The following is a 13352-nucleotide window of genomic DNA, read 5'->3' as shown; positions in this document are numbered from 1 at the left end:
AATAGAGAAATGTGCATCCTCTCTAGCTTTATATCAGATGGGTAGTCTAACAGGCAGAGCTAAAGAGAAGCCTGAGAATTTTTTAGAAACATTTGAAGCTTTTCTGGGCTAACTTTTAGGGAATGGGGCTAAACTGGTATGATTTGAGAATTGGACTTGTGATTGCAAAGGTTTTAAAAAACTATTATCTATCTTAGTTTATTTTTCATTGTACTTCTATTATACACACACACACTCTTCTATTATATGTCTCGCACCTGGGTTTAAATAATCACGTCCTCATGACAGGGAAGAGTAAAAATCCAAATAAGCAAACAAATAAAATATTGGAAAGCCTTCTGGTAAGGAAACCCTACGGCGGCATTCCTTAACCTGGCACCCTTCAGGTGTGATGGGACTGCAATTCCTGTAATTATGGGAATTGCAGTCCCAACACATCTGGAGGGCACCAGGTTGGGGAACACTGCCCTAGTGACTCCAGACAATAGTACAACGGTCAGAAGCCTTTTAACCCCCCGTCCCCCAGTAATGGTGTTCTATGATCTAAAGTTCATGTGCATATTTAATAGCGCAAGAGTATCAAAGCCAAGGCAGCTTTCCTTACCAAGCGTTCGGTCTCCCTCTGGATCCACCTCCTGAGCCATCTTCAATGCTTCTGTTGTGGCAATATCCACAGTACTTGGAACCACCACTAAATTGATTGTCTCTTGTTTATCAATGAATTTTTTAATCAGCTTTTTGATCTGTGATAAGACAAGGTGAGACAAAACTGCTGCTAGAGCTCCTGTACATTTCACAGTTTGACAATAAGCATCTATTATCAGCATGGAACCAGGGTTCGCAGAGTTGAACTGTCGGGACTTTTAGATGCGATTAAATTACCTGGGCAAATCACAATGTCTTGACCTGGCACTGAAAAGACTGTAATGTGGGTACCAGTTAAACTACCTTAGGAAGGGTATTCCAAAGTCAGGGCACCATCACAGAAAGGTCCTGTCCTTCATATGTACGTAATACACTTATCCTGCCAGTGCTACTCTGAGCACCTCAACCATCAGGTAGGAGAGGAGGTGTTTCTTTAGGCATTTGAGTCCCAAACTGTTTAGGGCTTTAACTAGCATCTTGAATTGGGCCCAGAAAAAAATAGGCAGCCAATGTAGTTCTTCCAGAATTAGTGTAATATGGCTCCACCTAGCTAAACCAGTCAGAATTCTAGCTGTTGAATTCTGCACTAAATGAAGCTTCTGAATCATCTTCAAGGGTAGCTCCACATATAACACATTGCAGTAATCCAACCAGGAGGTGACCATGGAACACCGTAGCCTAGGATGTGTTGGGAGATTCAATCTGATAGATGGCAGCCTATCGCAATTTTTTTTGCGGACGTGGGGGAGAGTTAACCCTTCTCCAAAAGGTTGGGTGTGCCAGTAGGGAAAGACCCTTCCCCAGAACTGACACAGATACTCTACAAGCAAACTGCTGAAATCTTTCCAGTACCTTCTTTCCGCTTCCCTTCGCAAAGGATGTTTGGAGGCTGGACCAGTGAGTACAGGGCAGAGGTGCAACAGGATAAAGATAAGATAATCATGAAACAGGATTCTTTCTAAGATGGCAAAGTAGCTGGAAAACCTCATGCCAGAACACAACATATTGTTCAACCTTCCAGAATGCAAGAAGAACCCACATCTTGCCAGAAGATTGTATAAATCTTGCTCATAGGATCAGCACTGCTGAAACTTATGGATTTCCCAGCCAGACCCCAAACATGATCAACCCATTACCTGATCTCCAATATCTTGCGGCTGATTACCCATAGCCACTCTTGCAATCCCTGGCAGATCAATCAGGGTCAGGTCTGGAACCCTTGGAGAACTAATTTCTAGGCTAATTAATTCATGGCTAAGGCCGACTCCTTCACCAGCCATTAGGTTTTGAGCTAGAAAGAAGAATGCCAGAAAAAGTTGCAAAAACAACGTATAGATATTCAACATCAACAGTTCATATAGAGACATAACAGTACCGGCAAGCACCTCTTGCTAGCCTTTGCTTTACTATCATGGGTGCCAAATGTGGAGATGTACAACTCTTTGGAAAATCAATACCTTCTTATAACAAATTACATATTAAGAACCAAAAGCTTAATATAGATATATTTAACACAGAGTGTTGAAAATGTATTAATTATATTTGCATCCAGCCCTTCCTCAAAAAAATTCCTTCAAGGCATACATCAGATTGTTAGGAAGTCTCATACCCAGGCACTGGCCAGACTAGATCCACTTAGCTTTAGACACAGGATTATTTCAAGTATGTTCAAATCATTATCTGTACTGTTTTTAGGGAAATACCAAACTCTTTGATTTAAAAGCCTCTGACTCGTATATATGCCCATTATTATCATGGGTTTAAACTTCTTCATATTCTACCAGTAACATTATGCATTAGTGCAGTGGTTGTTCAAACTGTTTCTCAGAAATATATCAAGAGTTCTTCAATGGGGAGACTAGCAATAGCAGACAGCCATCCCTGAAAAAAACATCCCTGAAAAAATTGGATGAGTTCTAGGGTGCACTCCCAATTCATACAAACAGACTGTAAGGGCCAAAGGGCCTGGCCAACACTCCAGACAATGTTCCAGAATCCTTTGCCACATTAACTGATTCCAGATCTGCAAGGATTCCTCTGATCAACTGATCAACGTGGAAAGGGCTCCCAGGAGTTTGAAAAGTACTGTGCTGGAGGACCTGCCTAACACAGCCTTCCTCAACCCGGTGCCCTCTTGATGTTTTGGACTACAACTCCCAGGATTCCTGGCCAATGGCCATGGTGGCTGGGGCTGATGGGAGTTGAAGGCCAAAACATCTGGATGGCACAGATTGAGGAAGGCTGGAAAAGATGAAAATCTGGGCTGCACATTTCCAATCCGTTATTTGAAGCTATTGCTGATGTACTTCCCCAAACAAAATCCCTGTGGGTACCTGGACATGCACAGGGTGCTTCTGCCTGAGAGATCTTCCCCATCCTCTTGGACAGAAGGAGCAGCTCTGTTTCCTTATGTCGAACAGTACATTCTGCTAAAGTGAATGGGGAAGCTCCAGGTGTACACTGAAGTCCTGTGATGGCAAGAACTGCTGGAAGGAGGTACTTGGGTGCTTTCATTTTTTTCCTCCAGTGCATCAGATAATCATCAGTGCAGAATGGACCGCACTGGTTGAGAAAAATCAACTGTGGGCACAGGTCAGCACAACTCTACTGAAGTCAAGTAAGATTGCTCAGTTCATCCCAGTTATGCATTTGCCCTCCCTCCCTATCCCCACAACTCTAGCCATATTTGATTGTTTGGGGACTATAAATATCATTTGGTTGAAGAAGTGCTATAGTTTATAACAGATGGAAATTAAGAATTAAAAGGGAAAAAATCAGTTGGATTGATTATTTATTTATTAAATTTATTAATCGCCCATCTGGCCGGCCACCCAGCCACTCTGGGTGATGTACAAAGTATATAATAAAACAGTTTAAAACAATACAATTCTACAATAAAAACACCATATTTCTAAAAATACCCTAACCCACCCCAAATGCCTACCTGAATAACCACATTTTTAATGCACGGCGGAAGCTCATTAAAGAGGGGGCATCTTGGAGTTCCTTAGGGAGGAAGTTCCACAGAGTGGTGGCCACCACAGAGAAGGCCCTCTCCTTCATCCCCACCAGTCTAGCTGTCCCGATTACAATGGGATCAACAACACTCACCTCTTTTTATTTCTTTTTCCACCTCTGAAGGGTTTGAAAGTTCCATATGTCTACCCATATAACTAATTTTCCCTTTCCACTGATGACCAGAAGGAAGTTTTTTCAGTTTGAGTGCTAAGGGACATCTGGTGACAATACCTATTCATAAAGAGATCAACATATTTAGATCAACAAAACCCTCCCGAAGATGGCAGAAAACTGGTACCCTCCCATGGATTATGATGGGAGAGCATCAAACTCAAGGGTGAAACAAATCCCCAAAATTGACTTTCTGAATACTCAAAGCACTATCGCAAGTGTGTGCAGCTCTCATTGAAGGCAATGTGAAGATAATTTTTTTTTCTAAAAATGGGTTGGTGCTTAATCTTAGGGACATACAGTACCATTTTTCTGCTAAGACTACAGCAAGTTGGGTTTCATTTTTTGTTTTAAAAAATCAATTTAGTGTCTCACAAATTACCAATATCTTATCTAATTGGTAATATTGCTTCTTTTGAAGTACATCCACAGATTCTTTGAGGTGGTAAAACAATGCAGGCAGCATTAGAAAGCGAAAACACCTACAGGCTCTCTCTTATCATAAGAAGCACTTGTCAAGAATAGGGAGCTGTCGGCCTCCAGATATTGCTGGACTCCAGTTCCCATAATCTCTCATTATTGGCAGTGCTGGCTGGGGCTAATGTGAGTTAGAGTCCAACATCATCTGGAGGACCACAGCTTCCTTACTCTGACCCAAGTACAAATCTCTAAACTTGCAGGACCCCATCATATCACTGTGGTTCAGTGAAATCTCATAGATTTACAAAGGAAAAGCTGAGAGACTATTCTCACCGCTGCCCCTAGGAAGAGCAACTCCAGACAGTGCTTCTAGAACTGAGCTTTTCCCAGAGCTTTGGTCTCCGATCACAGCAATTGCTGGCAACGCCAAGTCCTTTTCCACTCCGAGGGCTCTCAGAGAATCAATGAGGTCAATACAGGGACGGATCTTCTCTTCATATTGGTTGTATAAAGTGTTTTCCAGTTCCTATTAGAACAAAAGTTGCATTCAGTTTTAGTCTCTCTTTGGTTCCAAGTAAAACATTTCAACACATATAAGAATGTCAATAAACTAATTCACATTTCTGAAAATTTGGTTTGTTCAAGTAAGCTGGAGCCTTTTATCCAGAGCATAGAGAAACTGAGGATGATGATGGTAACAGCTACATTATATATATAGCATTTTAGTGTTCAAAGCACTTCACAAAACAATATCTACCATTTATTTGTATTTATTTAAAATGTGCATATGCTGCTGTTCTACTAACTAAGTTAATATTGAAAGTGGTTCACAAAATGCAACATAAACCACCTTGGGCGGTATAGAAATAGAAATAAATAATAAATAAAAACAACAACAGTGGGACCAGGTTTGCACGATCACCGTGACTCCTGGGCACCAGGTTGCATATTCAGGATCTACCTGGCCAGGGTAGGTTGTTGGAGTGGTTAACAAACCGCCTACAACCCTAAAACAGCCCATGGGTTCTGGGTGGTTTGTTAACCACATCAAAAACCAACCCTCACAGGGTTCACACCACGTAACAAGGCACAGTCATGGTTTAAATATTCAAAATGGGCACACGCATGCACTGCTAAGCTCTAGGAGTTAATTAACCATGATAGCTTAGCATGATGTGCAAACAGGCCCAGACAGAGAAAAGCTGGGTTCACATGATCAGCAGGGGAAAAGAAGCCACCATGGCTTATTCTCCGCCCCTGCCATTTGTCTTCCCACCATTTGCCTAATTACCTGCAATGCAGCACAAGTTATCATGTTGTCTGAACCCAGCTTGTTGTAGGGGTTGTAGGGTGGTTTAGAAGCTACCCCTGCCATGCACCACGCCAGGTTCCGACGACACGATAACCTGCACCATGTTGCGGGTAATTAGGCAAATGGCGGGCACAAGGGGTGAAGCTATGGTGGTTTCTTTTCCCCCACTGATCATGTGAACCCAATCATTGAGAAAGGAAGGGAAGAGAAGGGGGAAGTGAAAAGGAGAGCTAGACACAACAAGAGAGAGAGAGAGAGAGAGAGAGAGAGAGAGAGAGGGAGGAGGGAGGAGGGTACCCCTGTGTGAATGCCTGTGCACATATGAATGCCCTTTTTTGCCTTTGGCCCCAAGAACTAGCTCACAGGGAAATGCAGCCTTCAGGCTCAAAAAGGTTCCCCACCCCTGATCTACAATATAGTAACTATAGAAGATTACTGAAGTGCTCCCAACGGTTCACAGAAATGAGATAATTGTAGTGTAAAGGTTGTAAATGAAGAGGGTGGCAATTGCTTTAGGGCAATTGCTATTTACCATTTCACTGAGTTGGTTATACTCAAGGGTTAAAATGTACAATGGAGTGCCAGTGGCCAAGAGCAGCTTGGACCAGAGCAGAGCTCAAGAAAAAGGTCCAGTTGGCTCTGGGCCAAACACATCAAAGAACTGTAAGTTTTCCATTGTTCTCGAAGTGTTGTATTTAGAGCAGCCTCCTTGTAACAAGAGGCAAGACACCAAGCAGGCTGGAAGGCTTCCCTCTAGCTTAAGGGAACTGCTTTTCTGGGAGAGCAGGCTGTTATTACCTTGGGGCTCCCCCCTCCTCATACATTCTTCTGCTACCCTGGTCAAGAACCTTGTGTTTTCATCTGGCCCCTAAATTCCCTCTCAAGCTCTCATGGCTTTGAACCTATACTTGATAGCTGGTGGGCAACTCCTGTAAAATCTCCAAAGCCAGAGTGGGGGCCTGAATCAGCATTCCACAGGTTACAGGCCTGAGTGAACTGTCATACATAACTTCTTGCTGTGCCTGAGGGCTAGCAGATGCAGAATTATGCAAAATGGCATGCAAATCTGAGTAATTTGCATATTTCATGTAGGTTGCAGAAAGCACATTTTCTTGGCACAGAATTTGGATTATCTGGGCACAGAATTCTAATTTTCTTTAGCATTGAGTATGCACAACATTGACTGAAACTTTGGCTCTAAATGCAGGATTTTAGTGGTCATGAGGCATGTCACAGTTTCCCCTAATATCAATAACAAGAGATCTTCCTTACCTTATTTTGTTGCTTTTGTTCTTCCAGATAATTCATATCCTTCCTTTGTGTAGCTGATGGATGGAAATTAAAGCCTTCATTTTTCATTGGAACAAATACATTTGGCACGGCAAAAGATGGTACAGGTTTAGTTTCTCCCCATACTGGTGTTGGGTATATACCATTAGGCTCACTTTGCTGCTCAGATTTCCATGGAAAATTCATCTCTTCCTCTACAGAGAAAATGTTTTTTCTCTCAAGTTTCCGACTGCGTCTATCAGATGGAGTCTCACGCCAGGCACGCGATTTGGACATTTAGATCTGTGTAACTTTTCTTTATTGATCCTGAAACCATATAGAGTACTGCTAAATCAGCAATGGCAATAATAAGATATTACAACAACTCAAAGCAGCACTGACAGGGGTTGGAGCGGGGCTGGGGATGTAGCTGGGTGAATCTGTGGGGCAGGGGTGGGTAGTCTGCAGGCTGCATACGGCCTCCCTGGCCTAGTTGCGCCTGCTGCTGCCTGGTGGCGGAGCTCCAACATAGCTTTGTATTTTAAAGGAAAAAAGTTGCAGCTTGCCACCAAAATAGCCCCTTTCTGTAACTACCATGGATTTCAGTGGCAAACCACAACATTTTCCTTTAAAATAGGAGGCTATTTTGAAGGGGGTAGGGGTTCCTCCTCCTGCTGCATCATCACATTTCAGCAGCCAATCCAGTGGGGCAGGGGTGCTGCCTGCGGTGGGGCTTGGGGGGGCAATGTGGTCCTCTGACCCCTGCTATAGGGCGTAAGCAAGTTTTGGATGGTATTTAGATTGTTTGGAATGACCAGAGGCACAAAGGAAGCTTTTCCCACCGTTGTTATTCCTCTAACTAAGGAGAGGGAAAGTATAACATCTGCATGGTGCTTTAAATGCCACCTGCATGCAAGAGAGATGAGTACCTACACAAGATTTTCACCCCACAATGTTTAATATTTAAACAGTAGCAGCTGGTGGCCACTGTAGCTGGTGGGGCAGAGGCGGGGCCAAAGGGTCATGAGAGGTGGAGCCAAGGAATTACAAGCGGCAAAGGACAGGGTGGTGTCTCTGATCCATAGAACGCCACCAGAAAACATTCCTTTGAGCCCACATTATCCAGCAGCAGGCCAAAATCAGAGCATCCAAAATTCACACTTTTACTTGAGCATCCCCACCACTTTAAGGTCAAGAGTGCAAAGAGGATTGGGGTGGGGGATTCACACGAAAGCACTTATTTGGACCTCCATTCTCCTGTTCCAGCATCAACTCCCATTGCACAGAAAAATGTCTCCTATCCACTGTATATCATGCATCATTCTGTACACCTGTATCTTGTCTCCCCTTACTCGCCTTTTTTCCAAGCTAAACAATCCCAGCTGTTGTAACCTTCCCTCATAGGGGAGTTGCTCCAGCATGCTCCTATACACATGTCTGCTCAGAAATAATGAGCTCAGTAAGGCTTATTCCCAGGTAAGTGGGATTGCAGCATTAATATATCTTCGGAGCCCCATTTATCTGATTTCCTAGACCACACTTATCACTTCCAATACTACAAACTATGTAAAAACCACACAAATTTTAGGTCCTGTAGATAAAGCAGAGAACACACCTATTGCGAATAGTACAACTTTCAGAGTCCTCTCCTTTTTAAAGTCAATGTTAATAATTCAGTCTTTGCCCACTAGGTGGCAGGTTCCTATCTTCTCACCTGTAGTCCCTTATCTGTCTCCCTCAGAAGTTGCTACAATTACTCAAGGCCAACCTAGACATGACACAGGAAATCTGTGATCAGGCTACCCCACACTTCTTCTTTTAATTAAAAGTAGAAAAATTATAGCTTATGACGAGCCATAATATATATACAAATAATACAAACTCTTTGCTATGAGAACAAAGATATATGGCAGGATATTATAATGTAGTTTGTTATTCCAGGACTTTACAAATAAAGTTCATTGTTCAATGTATTTATCTGTTGGTGGTCTGTAACGTATCCTCCAATAGTTAAGCCAGTTTCAATAAAATGGCAATGCTGCAAATTCTATTGTACCATGAAAAACTGAGGGAGCTCTCTCAGGCTAATAATAATATGGTGTGTGTGTGTGTGTGTGTGTGAGTGAGAGAGAGAGAGAGAATCAGATTAAGGCTATGATGCTGAGAAAGGGGCAGTTCAGCCAATTAAAATCCCCCCCCCCCAAGCTGATGTTCACCCCATGGGGGAAAACATGTAGTAGCTTTTAGGGTGGGGTCAATTTCAATTGGGAAAACTGGGGAGGGCAAGTATTTCATTCCTCCCTGGCACAGCAGTCCTGACCCGATCCTCCCCACCCCACCTCAACTGCTATTAAATTTTAAAAGAAACAGGGAAGTTCTTGATTATGATCCTCCTGTGACACAGCCAGTTCTGTCCTATGCACAACGGAGAGGGAAAAGCTGATCCACATAAGATTGCATTCTCTTAAAAGCAAAGAAAAAGAGATCTTTGAAGGAGTCTGGATTACAAAACAGGCAGATAACTGTCAGCTGGAAATTAAACAGGCATGTATCAGTTTAATAAACCGAAGAAAGATTAAAGCAGGGTTGGGCAACTTGTGGCCCTCCAGATGTTTTGGCCTACAACTCCCATCATCCCTCACCATTGGCTCTGCTGGCTAGGGCTGCTAGGAATTGTACACCAAAACATCTGGAGGGATGGAAGCTGTGTACTGCTGGATTAAAGGATAAAGGCAGTAGAGAAGAAGAGCTAAAATGCAATTATCAAACATCCATATGACAGCTCCTATCTCAACTGTTCTTGGTACCAAAGCACATCCAGGGTGTTTCCAGACAAGGCTTTTATTGTGCCTCGTTCACAGAATTGGGGAAGAGGGGGTTTCAGACAACGTTGTCTTCCATTTGTAACCCTCCCATGTTTTCCCACAATTTCTTCCTCTTTTTTTCTTTTCTTACTAGAAAAAAAGCCATTAAGGGAGCAAACCTATGTATGTTTAGACCGAAAAAAGTCCTACAATTCCCAGCAGTTCTGTCTAAACGTGGATAGGATTGCACCCTAAGAGACGAAATAGCTGGATGGCATCTTTGGTTGGTAGTGCCAAGAGCCATGCAGTCAAAAAGCATCCCAAATTTGGAGGAGGAGGGCAAGTTCGGACTGGGCCCCCTTCATCTTGCTGTTGTTCAGTCGTTCAGTTGTTCAGTCGTGTCCGACTCTTCGTGACCCCATGGACCATAGCACACCAGGCCTTCCTGTCCTCCGCTCTCTCCCGGAGTGTGCTCAGGTTCATATGCATTGCATCGGTGATGCTACCTAGCCATCTCATCCTCTGCCGTCCCCTTCTCCTTTTGCCTTCAGTCTTTCCCAGCATCAGGGTCTTTTCCAGAGAGTTTTCTCTTCGCATTAGGTGGCCAAAATATTTGAGCTCCAGCTTCAGTGTCTGTCCTTCCAATGAGCACTCAGGGTTGATTTCCTTTAGGATGGACTGATTGGACCTCCTTGCATTCCAGGGGACTCGTACTCTAGAGTAAAATGGAAAGTGGGGGGAAAGGCCGAGCTGCTAGTCTCAGATTTAAACCTCTGTTTCGGCCCTGAGGCAGGAGAGCAGCATGATAAAAGCCTCGGCGGAAGGCGCCAGTCAAGTGCTGGGAAGGCAGCTGCGGCGCACTTGCCAAGCCCCGATCACGTGCGAAATGCAAACCAGCCCAATGACGGCATTTCGGGGGGCGCTGTTGCGTCCGGCTTCCCTTCTCCACGCCCAGCACGATCAAGCGGCGTTCGGCTGGCAACGCAGCAGGGAACCCAGAGGACTGGTGCCGCCCAGCCCCGCTCCCCGGTCCATCATCTGCCGGGGCGTCTCGTTGCGGCAGTTCAGCTTGTTCCCTCGAAGAGCGGGACAGCGATAGAGTTGTCTCTTCCGTAAGAAGAGGAAACGGGGGGCGCAGAGCTCTCGTTCGCCCTCCCCTCGGTTTTGGGTTTTTCTTTTCTTTTTAGAACCCCAAGGAGAACGCGTCTGGAAAATTGCCCACCTCCGATGGCCGGGAGGGGCAGGGCAGGTGGTAGGTTCGGACCGGCTGGGAGAGCTGTGTGCGATTTGCAACAGATCGGCCAGGATTTCTCTCCCCCCCCCCCGCCACACTCCCCCCGTTTAACAATAGTAGCAACAACAGGGCTCCCCCCCCACCCCCCAGCTTATACCTCTGAAATGAAGAACGCCTGGGGCAACCAGGAGCGGGTTTCCATGTAGAAGGGCTGCGAGCTCAGTTCAGTTCTGGGGCTCGAGACAAAACCCGGCGCGCAGAATCCTTCCCTCGGAAGCGTCTGCCTTCTGCAGGAGGCTCCGGGTGGCGGATCTCCGCGTTCTGGTAAAAACAAAGCAGATTTCACAAGGCTGAGGCCTGTCCGCCCTGCCCTGGGCTAACATCTGAGAGCATCCGAAGGAAAGGGGAGAGAGGCTGACCTTGCTGGAGCCCGGGGCGAGTGGCAGGCAGCCTTTCTGCCGCACTCTGGTTTTGCTTCTAGTCACACTTCCGCCGCCAAAATCCGAGGAAACGAAACCGAAGAAACTGGGAGTGGGCTTGTCTCGCGGCATCACTCTGGCTGCTGCTCTGATGCTTGGACCCACCTCCTCCCCAAACGAAAGACCGGGGAAAAGAAACTCAAGAAATACTCAGCCTGTAATTTTGGTCTGGAGAAACAGAACGAAGTGATTTCATTGAAATCGCTCCCATTTCCTGTTATTTTCTGATCTTGATAACTAAACGTTACGCCAGCTTTCTCCAAACGGGTGCCTTCCAGATGTTGTGGACTCCATCTCCCATCAGCCCCGGCCAACATGGACGATTGTCAGGAATACTAGAAGTTGTTGCAGCCCCGATTTGGGGAAGTCTGCATCTGTCTTTTCCCAGATCGGTATCTTCCCTCTGTCACCCCCTACTCCTGCTTTGTGTATAATGGCTGTGCATAAAACTTGTTTGTATAACCCTAACATTAATCTGGAAGGAAATGTGTTCTAGAACAGGAAAAATCTTATGCAGGTGAAAGTGAAAGTGAGATTTAGTAAATAAAAACAATTGATTCTCTCAAAAAATATGGATCAGAATAATAGACTCTCATAGACCCTTGTGGTTTTGACACATGTCATACATATCCATGCCCATTAAAACAAAACAAAACATGTATCTGCTGTTTCCTGGCACTGCCACAGTGCAAAAACATGGATCCAGGCCATGGATCCTCATGATTTTTTAAATAGGATGTCCCCAAACTACCATCAAAGCACAGATCACATCTGGTAGTACTGTAATGGATAGTACTGTAAGAGTCACAGTGCCAAAAATCAGATTGCCCAAGGAGCAAGGGTAGGGTTACAGAATGCAAGTTCCTAGAATTTACAGTTATTTCATATTTACAGTTACCAATCCATATTTTAATGAGGTTTTACATATACATACATGAGGGTTAATAACACCTATACAATAGAGACCCATGAATATTCACAGATGTGTGTGTTTTGTTTTTTTCCAGACATTACCTTCTATACATTCTCCCCACCCACCTCTCTTGCTGTCTCAGCATTCTTCCAGATGAGGCTTTTAATGTGCAACCGCCTTGCTTCAAACCCGAATATTATGGAGAGTCCAGACAATGTCTTCCATTTGTACCGCTCCCATGTTTTCCCCCCACTTCTTCCATCCTTTTCTTACCACAAAAATCTGTAAAGAAGCTGCACAATGCCTTTTGATTGGTAGTTCCAAGAGTCTTCTGTCTGGAAGCTCTCTCACCCTCCCTCCCTCTCTCCCTCCCCCACCCTCCCTCCCTCCCTCCCTCTCTCCCTCCCCCACCCTCCCTCTCTCCCTCCCCCCCTCTCTCCCTCCCCCCCTCTCTCCCTCCCCCACCCTCTCTCCCTCCCTCCCTCCCTCTCTCCCTCCCTCCCTCTCTCTCTCTCTCTCTCTCTCTCTCGCACACGCACGCACACACACACACACACACACACACACACAGTACTCACACACCCCATTCATTTGTCACTTTCCCTAGCCATAGAGACATAGCCAGGGTGAGCTGGGTGTAATGTACATTCAGTTCAATATCTGCATCGATTCTATAACGCAGAGAGAGGCGCATTATAGCCTGAGTGCCAAATTCCAATTTGGAGAAGCTCTCAAGGGCCAGTTTCCAGTTGCAGGCAGAGCCAAAGGCAAAAGAGGCAGGGCCAAAACTCCAAAAATGCCAGCATATTATAGATGGAAGTTCTTCTTGCCCGTAACAAAATCTTAGGAGAGGTATTTCAGCCTTTGAGAATGGAGGGATGAGTGATTGGGGAAAGGGGCATGGCCTTCTCCGGATCGTTTGATGGCTGGATTTGGCCCCTGGGCCTGAGGTTCTGTACCACTGCTATAAAGGGGGGGGGGGGTTGGTAACGTTCCAAGCAGTTGCAATGTGTACAAAAACATTTCATCTCAGTGGCTGAGCCAAGCGAGGGGTAAGGAGGTTCATAAATTAACTGAATATATAACT

At 45.0% G+C, this 13352-nt stretch overlaps 1 protein-coding gene across 5 annotated transcripts in view; it reads right to left on the bottom strand.

Annotated features, from left to right (window-relative positions):
- Positions 1-12598, bottom strand: part of LOC146349915 (interferon-induced GTP-binding protein Mx1-like) — a 31086-nt gene extending 18488 nt beyond the window's left edge. The window contains exons 1-8 of one of the 5 annotated variants that reach the window (XM_084843771.1): positions 11293-11651; positions 11031-11194; positions 7000-7162; positions 6839-6891; positions 4588-4780; positions 3757-3894; positions 1782-1936; positions 605-743 (exon numbers count right to left, since the gene is read on the bottom strand). In XM_084843771.1, coding sequence (XP_084699897.1) covers positions 605-743; positions 1782-1936; positions 3757-3894; positions 4588-4780; positions 6839-6891; positions 7000-7132 — 811 coding nt within the window. In that variant the 5' untranslated portion in view covers positions 7133-7162; positions 11031-11194; positions 11293-11651. Of the gene's footprint in view, positions 1-604; positions 744-1781; positions 1937-3756; positions 3895-4587; positions 4781-6838; positions 7163-11030; positions 11798-12390 lie in introns of those variants that run through there. The other 4 variants (XM_084843770.1, XM_084843768.1, XM_084843772.1 and 1 more) reach the window with 4 other exon arrangements.
- Between the last annotated feature and the right edge of the window lie 754 nt (positions 12599-13352).

The sequence above is a fragment of the Heloderma suspectum genome, chromosome 3, assembly GCF_057233095.1.
Source record: "Heloderma suspectum isolate Gila_16-S chromosome 3, 16-S_ref, whole genome shotgun sequence".
In the NCBI taxonomy this organism is placed as follows: Eukaryota; Metazoa; Chordata; class Lepidosauria; order Squamata; family Helodermatidae; genus Heloderma; species Heloderma suspectum.
The sequence above is the reverse complement of the archived record's forward strand: the minus strand, read 5'-3'. Positions and strand labels throughout refer to the sequence as shown.